Source organism: Ochotona princeps, chromosome 15, assembly GCF_030435755.1.
Source record: "Ochotona princeps isolate mOchPri1 chromosome 15, mOchPri1.hap1, whole genome shotgun sequence".
In the NCBI taxonomy this organism is placed as follows: Eukaryota; Metazoa; Chordata; class Mammalia; order Lagomorpha; family Ochotonidae; genus Ochotona; species Ochotona princeps.
In genome coordinates this window covers 33,439,148-33,462,880 of record NC_080846.1, presented here as the reverse complement: position 1 = coordinate 33,462,880, position 23,733 = coordinate 33,439,148, and the positions used below count along the sequence as shown (strand labels likewise).

The following is a 23,733-nucleotide window of genomic DNA, read 5'->3' as shown; positions in this document are numbered from 1 at the left end:
TTTTCTCCTTTCTCAAAGGGGGTTCAGAATCCAATTTATTCCTACTTAAAAGAGAATAAGTGTAATAGCTTATGTGCAACTAAGTCTAATTATTGGAAACATAAATACTACAGAGAATTAATGCAAATAAGCTTTCTTATTTCCTCCCCAATAGGTGAACAGGTAGCAATAATATATATATTTTTAATTTTAGATACATTTCCAATTGCCTCGGCTGTAAAGAATTTGGATAAAAAGTTCTTCGAGGCCTCGTTCCATTTCAGATGGGAATGAATTACCAAGTGAAGCCACCAGAGGGCATTTGTTCATGCAGGCAAATTTAGGCAACACTAAAAAGAGAGAAAAACTAACTTCTCTCTGAACTTAAATAGGTTTAAAAGACACAACTACCCTATTTTGAACATTTCGTTCTTGGATACTCTAACATGTAAAAGTTTATCTTATATTTACATAAGATTTATTATATAAAATAAACTTGAGTAGAAAAACAATCTCACAGTTTGTTATAAGGCTTATACTTTAACATTTGTCAAGTGGAAGAAAGCAACAGAAAATGTAAAGTCATTGGTGAAAAGACTAGAATATGTCGGTTATCACTGGTAACATCACTTTTCACGCAAATCAATTATTTTGCAATATTTTTGCACAAACCAAGACCACATGCATATTCTAAAATACTTTCCCAAGTTCACTAATTTAGTTCTTTAAAATGCCTCAATAGCTATATACAGCAAATTACTTTTTCATTTTCCATACAATTGGTCATCTATTCAACTTCTAACTTGTAATGTCTCAGATGTAGAAAAATTCTTATGATAGGTGTGCTATATAATCTGAATAGCAACATTTACATAGTACTCTGTGGTATTCTACTTTGGGTCTACTCTCACAGAAGCTCTCATTTTCATTAGACATTTTCATCCTGACCACCTGCTCTGTGCCAAAAAAAAAATGCAATAATCTAGAACAGGAGTGGTGATTCTGCAGGAATTGGAGGACGAACACATGGGATTGTTACACTCCAGCTTACTGCTGAGTCTTCCCACTTTCTAGGGACACAGCATTGTTACTTTTTCAATGTGTTCTCTCCTGATCAAAAATATTAATTCTTTTAAAAGTTCATGGAAAGCCAAATTACAAGATGCCTGTTGTGGAACACACAAAACTTTAATAGACATCTATCTAATAGACATCTATCATGATCCATTTTTAATTTTTAGTAGGTATCTATTTTGTTGAATCCTATTTCTTTAAGCAGCAATAATTTCTGAGACATTCTTATATATAACTATTTCCTGATTAAAACAAAATAACTCATGAGTGAACATGTAACATGTACTTTTCTTGAGAGTGATTCATGTCTGAAAAGTTTAAAAAAAAAAACACAGAATCCACCACAAACACTAGAAATTTGTTCATTATTACTGAACCTTACTTACGGTGGAAGAAATTTACATGCTAGAGCTTCGGGGTCACTGCAAGTTTTAAAACACGGCGTGGCACAAGGTTCATATCTCCATTCGCACATCCTCCTGTAAGGGACTGCTGCCTGGATTTCTTGAAAAATAATGAAGTTTAGATTATGTATATTAGCTTATGTGTATTTTTAACACACACCTTGGAAACAAATGACCTTGTAGAAATTGACATCTTTTAGCTATAATGCGGTGTAAGATACAAACCTAAGAGGGGAAAACCATTGTACTTCCTTGCTAATCAAAGCATTTCACACTATTGTTAAATATACTAAGCAAAGGTTTAGAGATGAGGCGGAGAAACATGTAAAATGTCCTCCCTTTCTCTCTAGTTAGTGGATCTCATTGATCTTCACATATCATAATGCCAATTGTTTGAAATTATATCTTTTGCAGAGTTTTTGGCTATCATTTTATATATCCTTGAAACAACTTTGTTAAATAATTATTATTTCCAATCTAAAAATGAAAAAAAACACATGAAGTATAGTGTCACAGAGGTCATTATACATGAATAAGTGTCCACAAAAATCATGGGTGGACTAAGAACCCTGGTCGTCACCAGGATTTATGCAAGAGTTTTACTGGGCAGTTTAACCTGTGGCAAATGGATCTGAAAAAATGAGAATTTAGCAAAACTGGAAAAGTCTAGTTTACAGCCAGTCACACACAGAGAGACCTCAGAGGTGTGCCACTCACAGGATCCATCACAGATGCCAACCACGAGCGTCGCAGCCACATCACCAATCAAGGCCCCAAATGAAAGAGGACCAGCTGCTCTCTCAACACCTGTGCCACCTTCAGAACACATTTTAATCAACCTCACTTTACTACACCTTAGTTTGTCTCTCTGAACTATACTTCATTATCCGTAAAAAAAAAAAATAATACAGTAGCATCATTTTCTTCAAGAAGGTTCTTGATTTTCATTTCTTCAGCTACACGTTAGTCATTTTGTAGCATGTTATTTAACTTCATAGTGTTGTTAATTTCTTTTTTCTCCCTGATGTTGATTTTGTTTTGTGACTTTTCATTTAAGGGAATGTATAGTAGCTGTGTAATGGAGACTGTCATATCTAGTAACATGTCATTTAACTTCATGGCATTGTAAATTTCTATTTTTCACTAAAATTAAAATAGGCATGAGACAGCTGAATAACAATCTAAGCCATTTTAAGGTGTATAGAACATGGTTGAATATAAACCAAAATTGAAATGTCAATGAAGAAGTCACAGGTTGTGGTTGAGAACCTGCACTTTCCTATTAACATACTGGTTAATCAATACCATGTCAATTAATGCCACAACGTTGTAATTGGTTGGAAATATTATGTTGGGGCTTTTAATTGATTGGGATGATACTCTGCCGGCTCTACCTTCAGACCAGAGATGGACTCACCAAGAAACCATTGAACTTACCAGGACAATAAGATGCTGGACTTTATGCTTGGTAAATACCTCCAATGAAAGAATGTCAACTGAATTTTGAACTATGGAAATGCAACAAGGTGGAGCAATCCGCCATGGGGGGAGGGTGTGGGGAGGGGTGGGGGGAATCTCAGTGCATAAAAAATGTATCACATAATGCAATGTAATTAATTTTTTTGAAAAAATGAAATGCAATAAAAATGTGTTTAAAAAAATAAAATTAAAAAAAAAGTAAATTTCTATTTTTCTTTCTATTGTTGATTTTGTATTATGACTTTTCATTTAAGGGAATGTACAGTAGCTGTGAAATGGAGACTAACATCCAGATGTGAGGAAACAATGTAGTATCCATTTCTACTTTCAGACAAAGATGGACTTACAATGAAATTGTTCACTATATCTTGACAATAGGATGCTGGACTCTCTGCCATTGTCCATGCCCGCAATGATGGACATATGACTGTGTATGAAGAACTATATGTTAGTAATGATATAGAGGAACTAGGTGGGGGGGGGAGGAGTTGGGGAGGGGATAAGGAAAATGCCAGGAGCCTATAGAACTGTATCATAAAAATAATAATAATAATAAAATGTGAAAACCTTAAAAAACACATAAAAAAAGAATCAAGGAAGCCAGCCTGTGTCAGTGACAATAGTAATCAAGAGACGCATCAATCAACCATCAGGAAGCTAACAGAAAGACCTGCGAAATGTGCTTGGTGTGCCGAGTGGTATCTGGAACACAAAACTAAGTTAGGATTCTTTGGCTTCTGTTGATTCTTGAAGCCTATCTGTAAGTGATAAAGGCTTGACTGACTTACTGTGTAAGCATTCTGCCTCACACTAGATCTAAGAATGCAAGTTCTAGAGCCATTGGGGGACTTTACACTTCATTTTGAGCCCCGTTATTGAGTAAGAAGCCCTGCAGGACTCAAACAACTTTTGTGCAAAATCTTCAGTCATACTTAGGAACCATTACACACAGATGTCTACTGAACTGATAATCCCAGTATTTTCAAAATCATTTTGAACTTTTGAAAACACAAAGGCAAGAAAGGCTTGTGGAAATTTAGGCACAGTATATAACAAAAAATTAGCTCTACAACTACAATCAGAATGTTCCTTAAAACGAAAAAAAAAGTGTTCATAAGAGTTATGGCTTATATAGAACTCCTGGATTTTTAAAATGTCAGTTTTAAACACTGCATAGCAAAGTAAACATTTCCTTTCAAAACTCAGAAAATCTAATAGATTATGGACCTCCAAGAATTTTTAGAATTAAGATCAGGCTTCTCCTGGAGGAGAGATTTGCCAGAGGTCAATGGAACTAAACATCCTGGTATTCAAAAAGATGACCATGCTGTTCCTACAACTAAGAATCACATTAATCAGAGGTTACCTTTTAGGAAGAAAGAATATATACAGACACAAGACAACTGTGAAACATGGGCGAGTTCTGATTCCAAACTTCACTTATCATGGGGTACCTGTGGTAAGTAAAGTCATTTAGAGATGTTCTAAATAATTTATATTCAGGGCCTGGCACGTTAGCCTAGTGGCTAAAGTCCTCACCTTGCACGTGCCTGGATCCATACGAACACCAGTTTGTATCCCAACAGCCCAGCTTCCCATTCTTCCTGCCTATGGTCTGGGAAAGCAGTCAAGGATAGTCCAATGCCTTGGGACCCTGAACCCATATGCGAAACCCAGAAGAGGTTCCTGGCTTCTGGCTTCGGATTGTGGTGGCCCCTTTTAGAGAAAACCAGCAGACAGAAGATCTTTCTCTCTGTATCTCCTTCTCTATATAAACCTTAGTTTCTAATAAAAAATAAATAAATCTTTTTTTAAAGAATGTTCAATTTAATACAATCTTACAAAATCAGCATTTTTCTCTCCGTTTACAGAGAATAAATTAAGGGTAGAGAGGTTAAGAAAAGTAAAATTCTACAACTCTGCTTCCTTAAACAGTGAAAAAGATTTTTAACTAAAAATTGATAATTATTATGCAAATGTAAACTAGGTATTTGTTATCTTTTTGGAAATTTTACGAAATGCAACAACTTTTTTTTAACATTTTCAATTAATTTAACTGGTTCAGTGCAGTTTATAGATGCAATTCTAAAAATATAGGGAGATTCCCTTCCTGCCTATCTTCCCTTTCCCCACCTAGCCCTTCCACTCTCCTTCAAACTTCCTTCTTTTCTTTTTTTTCAGCCCTGTGATAATATATTTTAAAGTTACCTGGCAGTTAAAAGCTTAATACATCACGAAAGAAGTTTAAGAAGTAAAAAGCAAAAACCCAGTTTTTCAGAATATAGACAATATCTATAAAGATAAATTAAACAGAAAAAAATGATCATTTTACCGAAATAAAGTAAATTTTGAAGTGACCACATATCAGCAAACTTAATCGCTGGTTAGTAAAGTTTCTGGCTTGACTCGGGCACTGGGATGTGTCCATCTCAATACTTTTTGTTCAGTTTCACTGTGATTATCCTGGATCTTTCCTGGTTCCATGTGAATTCTAGTATTTTCCTTTTCTAATTCACAAAACAATATCTGTAGCATCACCAATACACATAGCTATTTCTTTTCTTTTTGTTTTTAATCTTTACCTCTCAAATCTCAGGGAGAACAAGCAAATCTGTGTTTCTATCCTCAGCTTATTCCACTCAAGATGATGTCCTCCTGTTGCGTTCATTTTGCTGCAAATGGTAGAATTTCACTCTTTTCTCCTAGCTGAATAGTATTTCTTAGTGTATATATACCATATTTTCTCTATCCACTGATCGACGGGAACCTTGGGTGATTTCACATGTTGGCTATTGTGAGCAGTGTTGCTATACACATGGTGGTGTAGGAATCTCTTTGATACTTACGTGTTCATGTGTTTTAGGTATACATGCAGTAGTGTTTTGGGTGTCTTTCTCAAGAAGTCTTTACTAATTCCTATACCTTAACTGGTACATCTACTCCGTGGAATACTACTCAGCCATTAAAAAGAACAAAATTCTACCATTAGCAATTAAATGGTCCCAGCTAGAGACCATTATACTCAGTAAAATAAGTCATTCCCCAAAGGACAAATACCGTAAGTTCTCTCTGATATAAGGCAACCTCCTTGCAAAATACAAGACTGTTTTTGCTACATCTCAGAAGTTTTGATAGTTTTGTTTTTATTTCCATTTCTTCAAAAGAGTTTTTTTCTCTTATTAAATTCTTTACTGACTCATAGGTCATATAGTAGCATTATTTTCTTCAGGAAGGTTTTTTATTTCGATTTCTTCAGCGACACATTGGTCATTCAGTAGGACGTTATTTAACTTCATGTTGTTGTAAATTTTTTATTTTTCTTCCTTTTACTGATTTTGTTTTATGGTTTTTCATTTAAGGGGATGTACTATAACTGTGTAATAGAGACTATCATATCCAGATGTGAAGATACAATGTAATATGTACCTATACTTCAAAATCAAAGATTGATTCCCAGTGAAACTGTTAAATATATCTTGACAATAGAGTGATGGACTTTCTGACATTGTCCATGCCAACAATGTCAGGAGACACTTAAACAGAAGGATAATTGACTTGTGACTGTTTATGAAGCTCTATACTACTGCATTAAAATTGGGGAAATTAGTAGGGGTGGGGGACAGGTGATTTGTGTGATGGAGAGGTAAAATTCCAGAGCCTATACCTACACCTGTGATCTCACAAATTAAAAATGTAATGGAGTCCAGAGTATCAGGAACCAAAGAAAATTGTCAGAATGCAGCTTTACAACTGGATAAAAGTAGACCCCCAATGAAACTTCTAAACATGCCTAAACAACGGAAGATTAAACTTCTTACCCCTGCCTATTCCAACAGGGTCACGACCCACACAAAAACCAGCAAGTGGAGTCAAGACTACACTTGATAGACTATTTTAATACAAAACACAGGGGACAATGGAAGGGAGATGAGATAAATGTCGTTTTTAATATTTTTGCCACATCTCATGGGATCTGATGCTTTTTAAAATATCATTTCTTAAAAAAACTTACTTTTTTCTACTGATTTCTTCAGTGACACATAGGTCATACAGTAGCATCACTTTTCCTCTGCAAGGTTTTTTTGTTTTCTTTTTCATTTCTTCAGTGACATATTGGTCTTTCGGTAACATGTTAATTAAATGTATGTTGTTTTTTAAGTTTTTCTTACTGTTCCTGTTGATTTGATTTATGGTTTTTCATTTAAGGCGTAGTACAGTAACTATGTAATAGAAACTATCCTAACCAGCAACGCAGTATGCATCTCTACTTCCAAACCAAAGATGAACTCCCAAAGAAGCTGTTACCTATGTCTTGACAATAGTATCCTGGACTCTGTTGTTTCCCAAACCTACATTGTAAGGTTACACTTGGATAACAGAATGATGGACTATACTACTGCAATAATATTAGGAACATCAGCAAGGGGACGGGATTTAGGGTAGTGGTGAGGGGAAACCCTAGAGCATATGAAACCACATTGTAAAATAATAATAATAAACAGAAAATAACATTAATACAATTTAAAAGGCAAGAAACACAAACAAAATAAATGCACAAAATCCAGCAGCTCTTTAGTATGATTATGACTAACTCATGGAAAGAAATGTCAGGAAAAAAAATCACACTCACAATAGTCACCAAAAAAAAAAACCTAAATATTTCAGAAACATACCTTCTATGCTGAAGCTACTTGAATGTTTAAATTCTTCAGAATCATCATATTTTGATGCTTTGATACCAAAATGAGTGAAGATGAGAAAAAAGCCTTTCTTGCTGTATAATTCAAACGCACTATAGCCAGGAATCCAGAGCCCCTGATGGTGGAAGAATGTTGCTCTCTGATGAAAGGCTGGGCTTGCCTTCCACAGCTCCAAACTAAGAGAATCATCATCATGTACATAGAGAAAGTAGTTCGGCCTTTCAGCAGATTCCAAGGAAACGAGCGCCAGTGCTGGAAGACACAGAGCATTGCTTTGGACCGCTCTCTGGGTTCCTGGGGAAAGTGCTCAGCAACACTGACATCATCCAAGGTATTTATAAAGCAGAAAATGTAATACTGCTAAAGTGCCACCCATAATTAATGACAACATAAAGATGTATTATGAGATCTTCAAAAGGAGAAGCAATATATTAAATGCAGTGAGTGGCAGTGGTATTTGTCTTCTAAACTCAGTCCCCAATTAGTTCTACGTTTTAAAATAATGTCCTTGGAGTGAGGAGAGATATAAATGAAAACAAAAAGATATACATATATATGTATATAAATGAAAAGATATATATGTATATCTTTCACACAAGTAATTACATGGCTAATGAGACTTATATTTGCATTTGCAACCTTCGGCATTTTCTGATTCATAAGTTCTAGGAACAACTAAATTTATTCACAATAGAAAATAGAGACCAAAGAACTAGATCCATTCTGGCTTGAAGCAACATTTTTATATTACTGGGTTCTTAATTAGCAAATGCTTTCGCAAGAGATATTGTAGTGTCAGGAAAAGGTTACTTGTTCTGCAATATTATTTCCCCCAAAAAGTTATCAAGTACCTGATATGCAATTCAATTAGCAAAATATTTGAAAAGAATTATTGTTATTTTTGGTTTTATGCTTTAAAATTTTCATTTATATTTGCAAATCTCATGATACAGTTTTTGTGTAGATATTTCAGCTAATTTTCTGAAATAAGCACTAATTGAATATCTATTAATACATTGGGTATTATAAATCATAAAATCCCTCTAACTCAATATTAATCCAAAAGCACTCATTATGTCCCAGAAACTTGCATGTTACTCTGTTGAGTGATGGAAGATGCAAAGAATAAAAGAAGTTTCTACATGAGACAAAGATGTTATCAACACAAATTAAAACTTCAGAACTAAATTGTTTCTTCAAATGTGAGAATTAGATTTCTCAGAAGATGCGAAATTTAGTTCGGTTCCATTTGGTCAATGAAATTTTCCCAAATTTATACAAAGCACTGTGCATGTTACCAGGTAGACCACAATGTAGCCAAACCTCACAAGAACAGAATGGGGACACTTCCACCAGTCACAGTAGTGACCAGGCGGACACAACCTGTACAGGTCTCCTGATATAAACCTGCATGAGATTCCAGAACATTTCATTGAACCAGGTTTATACAGATTCACTAAGGCCAAGAGATTGTCTTCATACCTGGGAACATTCCCAACTGTGCAAGTAATATTTAAGTTATTTGATATCAAATCACATTTTTCTTTTACTTTAGCCTGGCATTAAATTACTTAAAACATTAGGAATTAGTGGATTATTTTTTGAGAATTTTAAATTAAGTTTGTGGTTGGCATCAGAAAATTTAAGATATTCTATTAAGCCATGAAAATTCAAGCAATCACAATTCTAGAACATTTCAATACACAAAGAAATTTCATCAACAAAATGGATAGGTGTATGTTCTAATGTACTATTTTAATGTATATCCTTTGGAACACTTAGAAAATGCCATAAACATACCTGATCACCAATAAATGCTTATTGAGTGAATAAATGTAAATAAGTAAATGGGAATTAATTTTTACTTTCAATTATACTTACATGATGCCTTTTCTTTGAAAAGACCTGGAGTGATCATAAAATTAAAAACCAGATTTCCATGAACACTACTTCTTGGCAAAGAGAAAATGCTCCTACTCGTCATATTGGCCCCCATAATAAGACCAGTCTCCCCATAACTTGCAAGCATGTATGGTCCTTCACCAAGTCCTGGTTAAACATAAACAAGAGAATTAAAAATTGGCATAGGTTTTTAAATTTCCAATTTGTCTTTTCAATTAAACAACTAATTTGTTTTTTCAGAGGCAATAAGACAGATCAAGAGAGACATGCAGAGTACTCCTATCTGCGGGTTCACAGCTGGTGTTGATGTCCGGGAATGTAACCCATGTCTCCAACACTGGTGCCAGAGATCACTGCTGCCTCTCGGAGTCAAGAGCTGGAATCAAAAATGAAATCCAAGTATTCTTACATGGAAACTGGCTATTTTAATAGCTAGATTAAATACCCACTTCCTGAAATAAATTTTTCTGAAGATTTATTTTTTCATTCGAAATTAAGAGTTACAGAGAGAGAGAGAGAGAGAATATCTTTGGGTCAGGACAAGGACAGGAACCAGCAGATCCATCTTCTATGCACCTGTTCACTCTCCAAGTGGTTGCAATGACCAGAGGTGGTCCAGGCTGAAGCAGGGAACCTTGAGCTTCTTTTAGGTCTCACACATGTATGCAGGGGGCCAAAAATGTGGGTATCTTTTGCTGCACTCTCTGGCACAATAGCAGAGAGCTTGATTGGTTGTGGAACAGTCAGGATTTTAACTGGCACCCATATAGGATGCTGGCACTGGAGGCTGAGCCTTTACACACTATGCCATGGTGCCAAGCCCCAGGCACTATGATTCTTATGTCTACTATGCACAGTGCTTTCCCCTGAATTAAAACACACAAGAAACAGAAAAGAGTGTATCAATTGTATCCATCACATACTGATTCATTTTCTAGAAAAGGCAACAGTAAAGTGACATGATATTCCAAATATGTGAATAATAGAGAAAAGTAGATAGCTACATAATTTATAATGAAACACCATTCAAAATGAAAAAGACAAAACCATAACTGCAACTTAGGGGCATTAAGTACCCTTCCAAATATTCAACTTTATAATCAGAAGCAAGATGGACAGTCAGACAAAACCTTCTCCCCTCTACCACAGATGCCCCTTACTACAACAACCAGAAGACACAAGCGTCATTTGGGAAATCTGTTTGTGTAAGAACCAATGCTTTTGAAATGACCCACAGTTAACTGAAATGCTGCTTCTGGGCTAGTTCTATGCATTCTCATCAACAACTGACAGAGGAAAAAAACTAACCTTGTCATTTATTTTCTGCAAGGAGAAGTATAGTTTTACCATCAACTAAAAGTAATCATTTCCTATAGTGATCCCTAAATACAGTGATAAAAATAATGTATGTTATAAAATCACAATGAATGCAGCACATGCATAGCCATTTTTAGCAGGATATTATATCCTGGCTCATTTATAGTAGGACAAACTGAAACCCACAGACTTCTAATAAATGCCAAAGAAGTTAACATGAGGATATTAGGAATTATTCAAAAATTCATCTATATTTTCCGATTTTTTACTATCTAGATTTTTTCCCTACAGAATCACAATGATTTATTTCTATATTTGTTTTAAATGATAGTTATCTGAATAATAAACTGACAATGATAAAAGAAGGGAAATATTTCAGCTTTAGATATCCAAAGAAAACTATATTTACGATAGCTATGAAATTCTTTGAGATGAAATAAAGAACAAAATCATTTTACTTCATTATTACTGTCAAAAACCTCCATGGTTCAATACCCCTCGCTCACATATCTCCCTCTATTGAACAGCCTTTACAAATTCTTACCCCCAATAGAGCACATCAATGCTCTTTCCTATTACACTGATCATATAAAATAGATCCCCAGATACTTTTCTGAGCTTATCAATGTCTCCTGGATGCCAAATCCCCCGGTTCACTTTCTAACACCATTATTACAATATTTTACAAATGAAACCAGAACTGAAGAGTGCTGCTGTGTCGATCAGTAGAAATTTATCAGATTTGTTGAGAGAAATAATTACTGCTCTCAAGCAGAAACTCAGAAAGCAAGAAGTCCCACTTTTGGGTCCAAGGGTACGCAGACAGAAAGTGCAAAGGTACAGATGGAAGTTTTCATGGTAGAAACATGTGAGATAAGAAACTTCAAGAGGGGAAATCATGGGAGAAGTTTCCATTTTGATGTCTGTGTACATTTGATAAAATGTGGCACTAATTTGCACTGATCATTTCTACACTAAGATTAGTTAACCATATACTTAGCCATACAGCATTGAAGTCAGGCACACTGGAGCTGAAACTCAGTGATTTGCACATGCTAGTTCACCACATCAACTCCAAATCACTTCGGCAAAGTTAATTAAACTCTCCGTGCCTCAATTTCCTCATCTTTAAAGTATCAATAACAATAAAATTTGATAAAACAATAAGATATTTTAAATTTTAAATTACATGATATAAGGAAGACAGTTAATTAAGAACTATTGTGATCAATGTTGTCATTGGACAATCAATTGTATTTTAATCATAGAAATGAAGGAGTGATACTATTTCATTCTCTTCCTCCTCCTGCCTTCCCGTTCTGCCGCACCTGAGTGTGTTTGTCCATGTGTATTTAAAATCTTGCACAGGAAATATTTTTGGCTATATTTTCTTTAACTGTCAAAAAGGGTTTTTCCTTAATCTTGAACTGTCTTATCCATCCAGTTTTCATATCTCTAATTCTCTAAAATTATCTAGTCTTCTAATGTCGATTGCTAGCCAATTTCTTTCTGGCTCAAGGAGCCACCTAAAGGGCTCAGACTTCAAGTAGCAAGTACTCTGGCTTACTGCTCCATCTTGAATCCAGAGTTTGTGCAGTCACAGACAAAATGGACACCTCCGCAATCATTCTACGTGTCTAAACTAGGTTTTCGTGTTATGTCTCCCTCATGAAGTGGTTTGACATAAAGCAGAGGCCACTGCTGTCACTTTCTGGCATTTTCACTGAGGATGTACATGGCCTCTGCCTCTTTCCGTAACTATGCCTTAGTTTTGGGCAGCACCTCTTCCAGAACTTTCATCACACATCCAGCTATGTGACAGTACTATGATTTACACTATCAATAAATTCCAATTCTAGCAATATGTAAATTCTTTCTTTTGCTTGCAATCATGATAAAATAACTTCCTTATGTTGACATCCCCTCTGTTCTTTGTTTCTTTGCTTTCTACAACACTTTTATAGGTTTAGTATAGTCACTGTGCTGTGCGAGAGATCACAGAAAGTCTTGTCTATGTAACAAAATATTTGGTGATGAAAATTGCAGCATTCTTCATCCACATTCACTCCCCAGTGCAGTGCCAAGAAACCACCTTTTTCACTTTCATTAGCTAGAGTATTTTATATTACACATATAAGTAGATCATCTGGTATTTGTCTGCTCGCCTAATTTTACTTAGTATAATGACTTCCATGCTTATCCATGTGGTCAGAAATGACACAATTTCCTCTTTATTTTCAAGGCTGAATACCTAAAAGAGAAGGTTTTAAATATTCTCATCGCAAGGAAATGATAAATATTTGAGGCAACAGATATGCTAATTAGTATAATTTTAATATTTTACAATGTTTACTTGTATGAAATACCACATTGTATCTCATTAATATATACAGTATTTTCAATCAAAAATAAAGAGCCAGCCAGTGTTGTGGGACAGAGGGTTAAGCCATGAAAGTCAGATCCCAGCTTCATTTCTAATGCCATTTTCAGGTTAATGTGCAACCTGAGAACCAGGGGTAACAGTTCAGGTAGTTGGGCCTAGGTCACCCATTTGGGAAACTTACACTGAGTTGTTGTTGTTGTTGGCTCCTGGTTTTGGCCTGGCCCAACCCCTGCACTTGCAGACACGTGGGGAGTAAAACAGGAGGTCTCTGTTTTTCCCTGCTTTTCAGGGAAATATATTTGAAAAATTACTTAAAAGATGACCTACCTTCATTGTAATATTCACAGTCAAGTGCTGAAAGAAAAAAAGAATAGTATCATAGTGTATTAGAAGCCAAGAAATTGTTCATATATGTGCAAGATTTGAGCACATGTTTATCCACAGCTGCTTGGAAAGACAGAGTATCACAATTGTTTATGAACTTCCTCCAAGCAAACTGAGTTCTTGAAGGTGATTTGTTGTGATTTAACATCATGATTGTTTTAAAGATAAGCAATTGGATGCTTTGCCACCTACACAAATAAATGAGATATTTAAAGTGCCAAACAGGAAACCAAATTCAAGATGCTTTTTTTAATTAATTATTAATTATTTTGCATTATGTGACAGTTTCATAGGCTCTGGGGTTCCCCCCCCACCCCTCCCCATGCCCCTCCTCCACGGTGGACCCCCCCGACCCCGTTGCAGCTTTACAGTTCAAATTCAATCAAGATTCTTCCCTTGCAAACAGATGCTAAGCACATAGTCCAGCTGCTCATTGTCCAGATGGAATGTACAGCTTCTTGGGGAGACTAATGTTTTTTGATTATCACAACTGAAAATTTTCACAGGTATAAAAGAACTAGAGTTCTAGAATAGTATATAACTTACATATCAAATGTTGCAATGACAGTGCATAAACACCATAGAAAACTTGCATCAAGTTTTCCTTTTTATAAATTCTTTTTATAAATTCTTTTTGGGCCCGGCGGCGTGGCCTAGCAGCTAAAGTCCTCGCCTTGAATGCCCCGGGATCCCATATGGGCGCCGGTTCTAATCCCGGCAGTTCCACTTCCCATCCAGCTCCCTGCTTGTGGCCTGGGAAAGCAGTCGAGGACGGCCCAATGCATTGGGACACTGCACCCGCGTGGGAGTCCTGGAAAAGGTTCCTGGTTCCTGCCATCGGATCGGCGCACACCGGCCGGTTGCGGCTCACTTGGGGAGTGAATCATAGGATGGAAGATCTTCCTCTCTGTCTCTCCTCCTCTCTCTGTTTATCTGACTTTGTAATAAAATAAATAAATCTTTTTAAAAAAAGGAAAATAAATAAATTCTTTTGATATGTTGCAAGTTATAGTTGTTAAAGGAATAGTAGTGCCAAATTAATTCAAAATAGTAGTGATAAATTAATCCTGTCTCTATGAGAGTCATGGCCTTTGTTTTATATGACAACAATTTAATGGCTCTTTTTAAAAAGTCCCCACCTAACAATGCTCTAAGCAGAGTACTCACAACAGACAGTGGCTGATCTCCAGTGAATCGACACTCCCTCCTGACAGCACTTGTATGCATAGGCTGCAATACTAGTGCACAAACATTCACAATCCCCACCAAGGTTACACTGACATGTATCTTCATGACAGTTTTTGGCAAAAGATGTAACATCAATCTGAAAAGGGAATAAAGTGCGTTTAAATTGTTAAGTCATTATGATTTTCTTTAACAGATTAAAACTTGTTCTCTAAAAGAAAACTATTTTTCCTAACGTGATACTGTTAACACTGCCATCTAGAGTTCTCATGGTCTCAAAACATTACAATGCCCACGGAGGGGAATTTCTTAGGCACATGTCATGTCAGAGAACCAGCAGAACATGAATAAGATTAATGAATAAATGTAACTTCAACATCTACAATGTGACTGATCAATTTTTTGGAAATTAATTTTTCATTATTGGCATTGTCATATGGCATTAAAATAAAGTATGTTCTGCTTCCACTTAGACTTTAAGTTTGTAGTCTCCTGTACAACATTCTAGTGACTGAGTGCTAACAGTTTTTTCTAATTTCTCATATTTATTTCATCAGTACTTTGTTGTGTATTTAAAAAGCTGATGAAGTTTGGCATTTTGTTGACAACTGGTGTTGGTATTTGGTGGAGTGATAAAAATGTTGCTCGAGACTTGTACATCCCACTTCAGAGTGCCTGAGTTCCAGTTCTGGCAACTCTGGTGATTCCAACTTCTTCCCAGTGTGCATCTGGGGAGGTGGCAGGTGATGGTTCAAGTAGCTGGATCCCTGGCTCCTGACGTGGGTTTGGCCCAGCTCCAAATCATGTGAGCATTTGAGGAATGAACTAGAAAACAGAGAATCTCTCTCTCTTCCTCTTTATCTTTCTCTCCCCCACTCTGGTGTTTTGCATAAATTCGATTTTTTTATAAAAATAAAAACCAGAAAAGGTGTCCCTTATTTGTGTTATTATGTAGGCCATTTCCTGGGTTTTCTTCTTCAAGTGGCAGCTAAAAAGAACCAAGTAAGCTCTATGGATTCAGACTCCAGACAAACTGCTGTCTGTTTCTCCCCCCAAGTGTATGTTTCTCAGAAATGCTGCGGAATCTCAAACGCAGTTCTGCTGACCAACAGGATTCAACTCTCCTCATGTGCCTGCAGTTAGCGGTCCTCCAACTTTTTTATCAGAATCCTTTTTTATTATTATTTTTTACTTGAAAGATATACTGCACAGAGAAAGAAGGAAAGAGAGAGAATCTTCCAACTGATGATTCACTGTCCAAATGGCTGCAATGGCCAGAGCTGAGCTGAGCTGAAGCCAGAAGCCCTCTCCAGGTTGTCCACGTGGGTGCAGGGTCCCCAGGACTTGGGCTATCTCCTACTGCCTTCTCATGCCGTGGGCAGAGCTGGATCAGAAGTGAAGCAGCTGGACCTATGTCCACATGGGATTCCAGCACCACAGTGAGGAGGATGAAACTGTCAAGAGCTTCTGTTTAGGGCATTTTTATGAATATTTATTATGCTAGACATGAAAGCTGAGATATTTTAAACAACAACAAATCCATTAAATGTTAAAATAGCATTATTTTTGATGAAAAATGCCACTCAAAAATCAGTAAGAAGAGTGCAATGTTTTAAGTTTTTGAAGTTCTTTAATGTCTAGCTTAATAACACAAATTGAAATCTAATATGTGTTTCTTTTTTTCAGTTTTACAATCTTTTGTTTTTATTTGGGTTTTTGTTATCATTGTTGCTGTTGTTGAAGTATGCGGAGAAAGTCCACTTCCACAAATTCTAATAAACGTGGTTAGATGGAAGGTCATTTAATACATGTTCAGGAAATTGTGAGTCTTTGATATTATTATCAAAACTGTTGCTTTAAACTTTTAATTAGGGAATCTCAACGGAACTTGAGCTGTGGTTATGCATCAAGGTGAAGGAATTCATGATGGGGGAAGGGTTTGGGGTGAAGGGGGGGGAATCCCAGTACCTATGAAATTGTGTCATGTAATGCAATGTAATTAATGAATAAATGAATATTTAAAAAAAAAAAAAAAAAACTGTTGCTTGCTTAATTATAATTGCAAATGTGAAATCTGAAATCATATCAATAAATTTTGTGCTTTGCTATATGAAAATCTTTGGTTTATCCCTTTCTACAAATGCTTTTTTTTACTTCTGCTTCATTATTCAGTATCCTACACTAGTCAATTTGAAAATTCATTGACAATTGTCCATCTTCCACCATGTTGTCACATGTGATTCCATACAACCACAACCAGTCGTGTTTATTAGCATCACCAGCTATATTATAAGAAAATTATCTGATTATCACAAAACTTTTAGGAGCTCACAGTGATGAGTCTAAGTTTCACAAAATTTTAATTTTCAATTGAAAGTTAAAATTTTATCAAAGACTTCAAATACCTTCCAGTATTTTTTGAAGCCACATATTTTTTTAAAAATCACCCAAACATCTTTGAATAATCAAGCCTGTCATTTATTCTGTCAGGTAAATGGTGTTTTAAGAAAAAGGCAATCAGCTTAGCTCACAGCCCAAACAGCACACCGGTGGCTTTCCTGGAGACAATTGGCATGGTTGGTATAGAGCACCAGCTTTGCTTAAGTTTTATAACTACATCAAACCATTTTCAAAGATTATATTAAGAATTGACGTTATGTGAAAAAAAGTTTAGAATGGCAAATTTTGGAATAAATTACATCTATTGGAATATGCTTCTAGAATTGTTTTAAATATGCCATCGTAGTGCTTATAAACTATACCTTGGGTTAAAGAGCAATGCCCGTTTGTTAATTTTCTTTGAAGACACGTACACATTTATGCCCTTGATCATAAAATATTATAGAAATAATATTTTGTATAGCAGAACATATTGTTGAAAATTTTATGCTTGAACGTACAGCATTAAATAACATGGAGTCAGAGAAAGTAAATCAACTAAACATAGTAAAAATTAGAAAAACTAACAAATACCTCCTCTTAACAACAGTTAAGCAACACACTTGGAAGATTATTGGATTGTTAAATTATCGGTCAATATCATCTCTATTTAGCAATCTCATCTATACAGCGGTATCTCTTTAAATTTTAAATTTTAGCAAAGTATTAATTTACCACATTGCGACACGGAGCAAAAACATCACTGTATAAAATGGAGCATTCTCTCTTGGCATAAGGAAATTTGTTTTGATGTGCCTCGCAAGGTTTCACGGCTTCATCTGGACTTTCACACTGATGGAAAAAATTAAGGGAGAAAAGAACATTTTTAAAGAAGAGATTTCTCCAGCTGAACCAAAGTACTAGCTCCGGCCCTTCGGTTACATCCTCGTTCTTCAGATAGACTTTCCCTGAAACAACTGCTCCCATTCAACTCAATGGCCACAGACATATATTGTTTTTGAAAGCAAATGAGCAAAATATTAAAACCATGGCAATACCGGGAGTACAGTGACCTTTTAAATGATCCTGAATGCAGCATTTACATGACTTTGAGCCTCTTTTTCAGTTGCCACCTCTTCCATTTGATCACAAATCATGTTCTGAGGCATTCAGTGCCCTAAGGTCTACACAGACTCCCAGCCTATACATTCAGCAACTTTATGGGCTTCTGCCTACCCTAGTACATTTTCCTGAAATGCTCATAATAAGATCATGAAGGACCTTTGCGTTGTGAAATATAATGACAACTTTTCAGTTTTCATCTTATTTGATCTTTTGCTACCTTTGTTTCTGTTTAGTTCTTTGCCCTTCCTCCACCTCTCTCCTCACAATTGATGGTGCAGTTTTCTGCTGGACCTCGTCCTTCAACCGAGGCAGCTATTTCCAGGACTTCTCCCACTCCGCTCTGTTTTTCTCATTCCATTCACTTTCCCTTGTCTGTCTTCAACAACTTGAATATACCAGTAAGTTCCCAATCTTTATTTCCATCCCAATTCTATCTTGCATTTTAAAACTGGATATTTCCATGTAAATATCTCTCATCATTTTTCCCCAGCACATCCCAAACTACAGTCATACGTATGACATTCTTTCTCCCATCATCCATAGCCCATTCTTTTTGCCTTGCCTCAAGGTGCAACAATTAGCATGCACCAAATAAGCCCGGAAAGTAGAAGCATTTGAGTCATGATGTTCATCCATCCGACCACATTACTTCAAAAGATGCTGGTGATTAGCATCCTTAATATAATCTGAAATTTATGTCTTCCAAATCTCTACTGACTTACTGCTTCTATCTGGAATATAAGAGTATCCCAGCCGTCATATTCTACATACCTAGAGTTCACATTCCAGCCATTTCTTGTTTCAAAACTGGCACCACATCCACATTTAAGTTCTTAAAATTCACTTTATGTACCACACTCTCTCCAGATTCCAATACACTCTGGTTGAATGGCATGGCCCCTCTCTGATATATTCTGTCTCATTAACTTCACTTTCAAATCTCCTGTGCCGTATACAAGATTCACCTCTCGGTACCTTTTCCAGGAAACTTTTTTGGCCCATCACGACTCCTATTTTGTGTGCATGTTGAATGAAGCACCTTTCCCACATATTCTTACAATTTTTTCAACCTTGCCTATTGACTTACATTCTAAATCACTTGAAGGTAGAGACTGTTCAATTCATACTACGTGTCTCCACACAATAGGGTACGTGAAGCATTAACAAGAATCCAGTGAATGAAATAGTGATTTACTATTAGCTTTGTTTAAAGTGGTTTAAAATTATTTGATGACTTCCAATATTTAGTATTACCATAAATTCTTTTCCTTATTTTTTCAAATAGGAGAAAAATCATTTTTATCAAAAACTTGTAAAGATTGACAAGACATAAGATAGATACAATTGAAGAAGGATTTTTTTAAAATTAACAGGCCAAAAAGCAGCATAACTAGCCAGATAGTAACTCATCAGGAAATTGTGACTTTAAATATTCCTGTCAATCTAAAAACATAAAATAAAAAATACAAGAAAGGAGAATTTCAATTTTTCTGTTTTCTGAGTTACTTCAGCATTTTTCAGTGTTCTACAAGACACTACATTCTTGATATTTGATAAATTAAAACATGGGTTCTACATTAGTAAATTTGTAAAAAAAAAAAATCCATCAAACACATCCCATCTGCATAGACTTTTAAATTTGAGAAATCTTTAAAGAAAAATAAGTGTAACTTAATTTATCCTATTCTCTCAAAAGAAACAGAATACCAATCCATCCCTTTTACAAGCATGTACATGCAAACACACACCTTAATTTTCATCTAACACTAATGAAACAGCCACAAGCTGAGAACAAACGTCAAGTTATTCTGATTTCATCTTTCATGGCATTGAAATGTTACAAATTACATCATATTTAGAAATGAACACACAGAGATAAGGCATCATGCACTAGTGCAGAAAGGCCAGGAAAAAAAACAGGAGTTTGCTTGCCGCTTCTGCCACTTTCTGGCTCTAACAGGTACCTTATCCGAGAGATTCAAACTCCCTGAGCCTCAATTGTTCATTTACAAAATGGAGGGAGGAAAAAAAGCTCATGACATAATGAGTTGTCTCAACAATTACATGGGATGACACATATATAGTTCATTAGCTGTGAAGTAATATGAAAACATCATGCAAAATATTATTACCAAAATAAAGTTCCCTCTAAAGAGAAAACGCTCTTGTGACAAAAATATTCTAGAATTTTTTGCTTGGTTTTAAAATACATATATTTTACTTACCTGTCCTAGTGCCCAGCTGTCTCCAAACACCTGAGCATTTCTTACTTCCAGATTATTAGATGTGGTCATATCATTTGAAGTGCATTTGTCAAAATTTCCACATAATCCTGATAGCTTGTTCTAAAGTTAAAGAAAATTGCATATCCATATTTTTTATTTATTTAATTTTAACAGACTCATACTAATTAAAAGCTGATTCAGCAAACAAATAGGTTTAGGAATTTCTACATCAGTCATTTAGAAAATAAATATTGGAAGAAAGTTATCTTTTATGCATCTAATTATATTTAGTGATTATTTCTAATAAGAAATATTTAACCAGCTCCAAACCATATCTACCTACTCTTATCAGCATCGCAGCCTGGGTACTACTAACAATACTTGGAAATACATTAGTCAAATACCCCACACACACACACCTAAAGGTATATACAATTTATGCACATACATAAAATTTTTAATGAGTCCACTTGCTGATAAGTTTAACATTTCTAACACAAAAATGTTTAAATGGTAAAGATAGTTTATGTTAGCATGAGTTATGAAATGGCCACGACTATAGCCAGATGCACTATATGTATCAACACTACCTGCAGGGTTTCCTAAAAACACTGCGATAAACTTTTCTTGCAGGAAGAAGGGAGAGTAGGAACTGGAAAACTTTTTTTTAAAACTATAGAAATAACTTCCTGAACTCTGTCTTCAGCATTGAAAAACAGAGTGTGGGCCTTCATTAATGGTGCATTTAGCAGCCCGTGTTCTCAGCAAAGCACATGATAACCCAATGATTACAGCTGAAGTGGTCACTGGTTACCAGGGAGCCTCTATCTCCCAGCCTTTTCTCTCCCAAGTCAGTGGCCATTACCAGTAGTGGTCATTCAAAAGCTGAGGTAGCAGGCAGGAGATATTAAAAAACAAAGTTGTTGTTAAAAAGTACTGTAGGACAATATAAAATGAGGAATGGAAAAACATAGTTGAATAAATCATGAAATTCATGAAAGAAATGCAAGATGCAAGTAAAACCAGAAAAGTTCTTTGGGCTTTATCCCTGTAAACAATTAAAGATTATGCCTTCTATAATCAAGCATGTTTCCAATTTATAGCATATTAAATGTTTTAATGTATCTGTCTTATACTTACGTGAGAAAATACAACTGGTTGCCCAACTTTTCTCTAACTTGATACAGATCATAATATCAAGTTTGAATTTAATTTCAGTTGAAGTCAATTTTTTCTTATGTATTAAAATTTCAAAAACACCTTGACATAAATTTTAAATGTTTAATCAAATTTTAAACCTTAAATGATAAAATGCTAACAATATTTAATAAAACATTTAACATAAAAATTATATAAATGTAAATCACCAAAAATTGTCCTCATTGTACTCATTGTTATCCCCCAGTATAAAAGAGCAAACTTTTCATTCACATAGAATGCATTTTTCTAAGTCAAAGATTCAGACACTGCTTTTTTATTAATGTTTGGGAAGTACACCACTTCAACAATGGAAAATATATCAGTCACGGTCAGGACACTGGGGAAAGAGGTAGGTATTGACAACACAAAGTAAAACTACATGAGAGAAATTTTCAGATCTACTGAGATGTTTTCTACATTCAACCATGGTGGTAGATGTAATAGCTCACTCATTTCTCAAAATAGATGAAACTTGATACCATAAGCATAATCTTTAAAATACTTTGCCACAATTTTATTTAATATAAAATCACAAAAGTGTTCAACAGAGGGAGGAGCAAAATAGAGCATACGGGTCATATAAATGGAATCTGTCTTACAGAGAGCCAAGCTGAAGGGAGTGGGATGAAAGGAGCTGATCTAAGTGACTGGGATACTGGACACCGCGTCTTGTGAGAGAAAATGTACATGAACAGAGTGTACCGTGGTTAATAAAGTTTTTTTCACAGGAATATGTATTAGTAACTCTGAAAATGTAACTTATTATTTAAAGGAAATCACAAATCATTTTGTTTTCAGGAAATATCCAAAGGTAAACTGTAATTTTATTTCTTGTATTTCATTTGGAGCTTAGATTAACTTACCTTCCACTGCGGTCCAACTTTGATATGAACGGTTGTTTTCTGATCCCAAAGAATAGTGATGTCTTCTTCGGGAAAGTACACAACTGTGTAGTGCCCAGCCTTCCAAAGCTGGTATGTGGGATTGCTTTCCAGAAAAAAACCTGATCGTTTCTTAAAAAAAAAAAAAAAAATTAAAAAGAAAACACAGTGAATGTCATGCTTTCTAACTGAGACACATAAAATCAACATCTGCCAGTTGCCATCTACATATTAGCATTTTTGTTTAGGCAAGTTTTTTTCTAAATTCTTTAAGACAAGAAAAATTAAGGCCTGGATGCAGTAGCCTAGTGGCTAAAACTCTCGCCTTGCAACATGCTGGGATCCCATATGGTGCTGGTTCTAATCCTGGTGCTCCCGCTTCCCATCCAGCTCCCTGCCTGTGGCCTGGGAAAGCAGCCAAGGGTGGCGCAAACCTTTGGGACCCTGCACCTACATGGGAAACCTGGAGGAGGCTCCTGGCTCCTGGTTTTGGATCAGCTTAACTCTGGCTGTCGCAGCCTGTTGGGGAGTGAAACAATTTATGCAAGATATTCCTGTCCGTCTCTCCTCCTCTCTGTAGATCTAATTTTCCAATTAAAAAAAGATAAGGAAATAGGAAATACGGAAAATTGGTAACAAGATGTAAACTAGCAGACTTGTGCAACACAAATGGTCAAAGAGGAAAAGGTATTTCAGTCATGAGGATGAGTGTAAAGAAAGCAAAAGTCATGGAGGACATTAAAAGGCACCCTCACAAACTAAAACTGCTGCATTAATGATGAATAAATATGGTTAAAGATGAAAAACTACGAGCACAAGAGTAGTGACTAACTTCAAGTAATATTCTCTGAAAACCAGAATTCCTGAGTTTGGTAAGACATTGCCTTCACAGCTCAGTAAAATTTCTAAAGCATGATTTGGTCACTGAAAAAATAGTATTGCACACACATACACATGTACACACACTAGAGGTTCTCAACAAACCTGTGAAAAATGTGTAGAACAAAAAAGTATGCATCTCACACACAGATAGGCACACATTTCAGAGAAAAAGATTCTTCAACAGTCAAGATGTGAACTGACCTGCAAAATGCCATACACAGAAAAGAAGAGGGC

General features: G+C 35.6%; 1 protein-coding gene across 1 annotated transcript in view; it reads right to left on the bottom strand.

Moving 5' to 3' along the window:
• The window catches only part of OTOGL (otogelin like), a 134,053-nt gene that overhangs the window by 41,868 nt on the left and 68,452 nt on the right, over positions 1-23,733 (bottom strand). Inside the window, exons 28-35 of the mRNA XM_058673670.1 lie at positions 22,600-22,749; positions 20,537-20,656; positions 17,922-18,038; positions 14,790-14,946; positions 13,566-13,592; positions 9,518-9,685; positions 7,610-7,888; positions 1,440-1,557 (exon numbers count right to left, since the gene is read on the bottom strand). Of these exons, the coding sequence (XP_058529653.1) occupies positions 1,440-1,557; positions 7,610-7,888; positions 9,518-9,685; positions 13,566-13,592; positions 14,790-14,946; positions 17,922-18,038; positions 20,537-20,656; positions 22,600-22,749 (1,136 nt within the window). The remainder of the gene's footprint in view (positions 1-1,439; positions 1,558-7,609; positions 7,889-9,517; positions 9,686-13,565; positions 13,593-14,789; positions 14,947-17,921; positions 18,039-20,536; positions 20,657-22,599; positions 22,750-23,733) is intronic.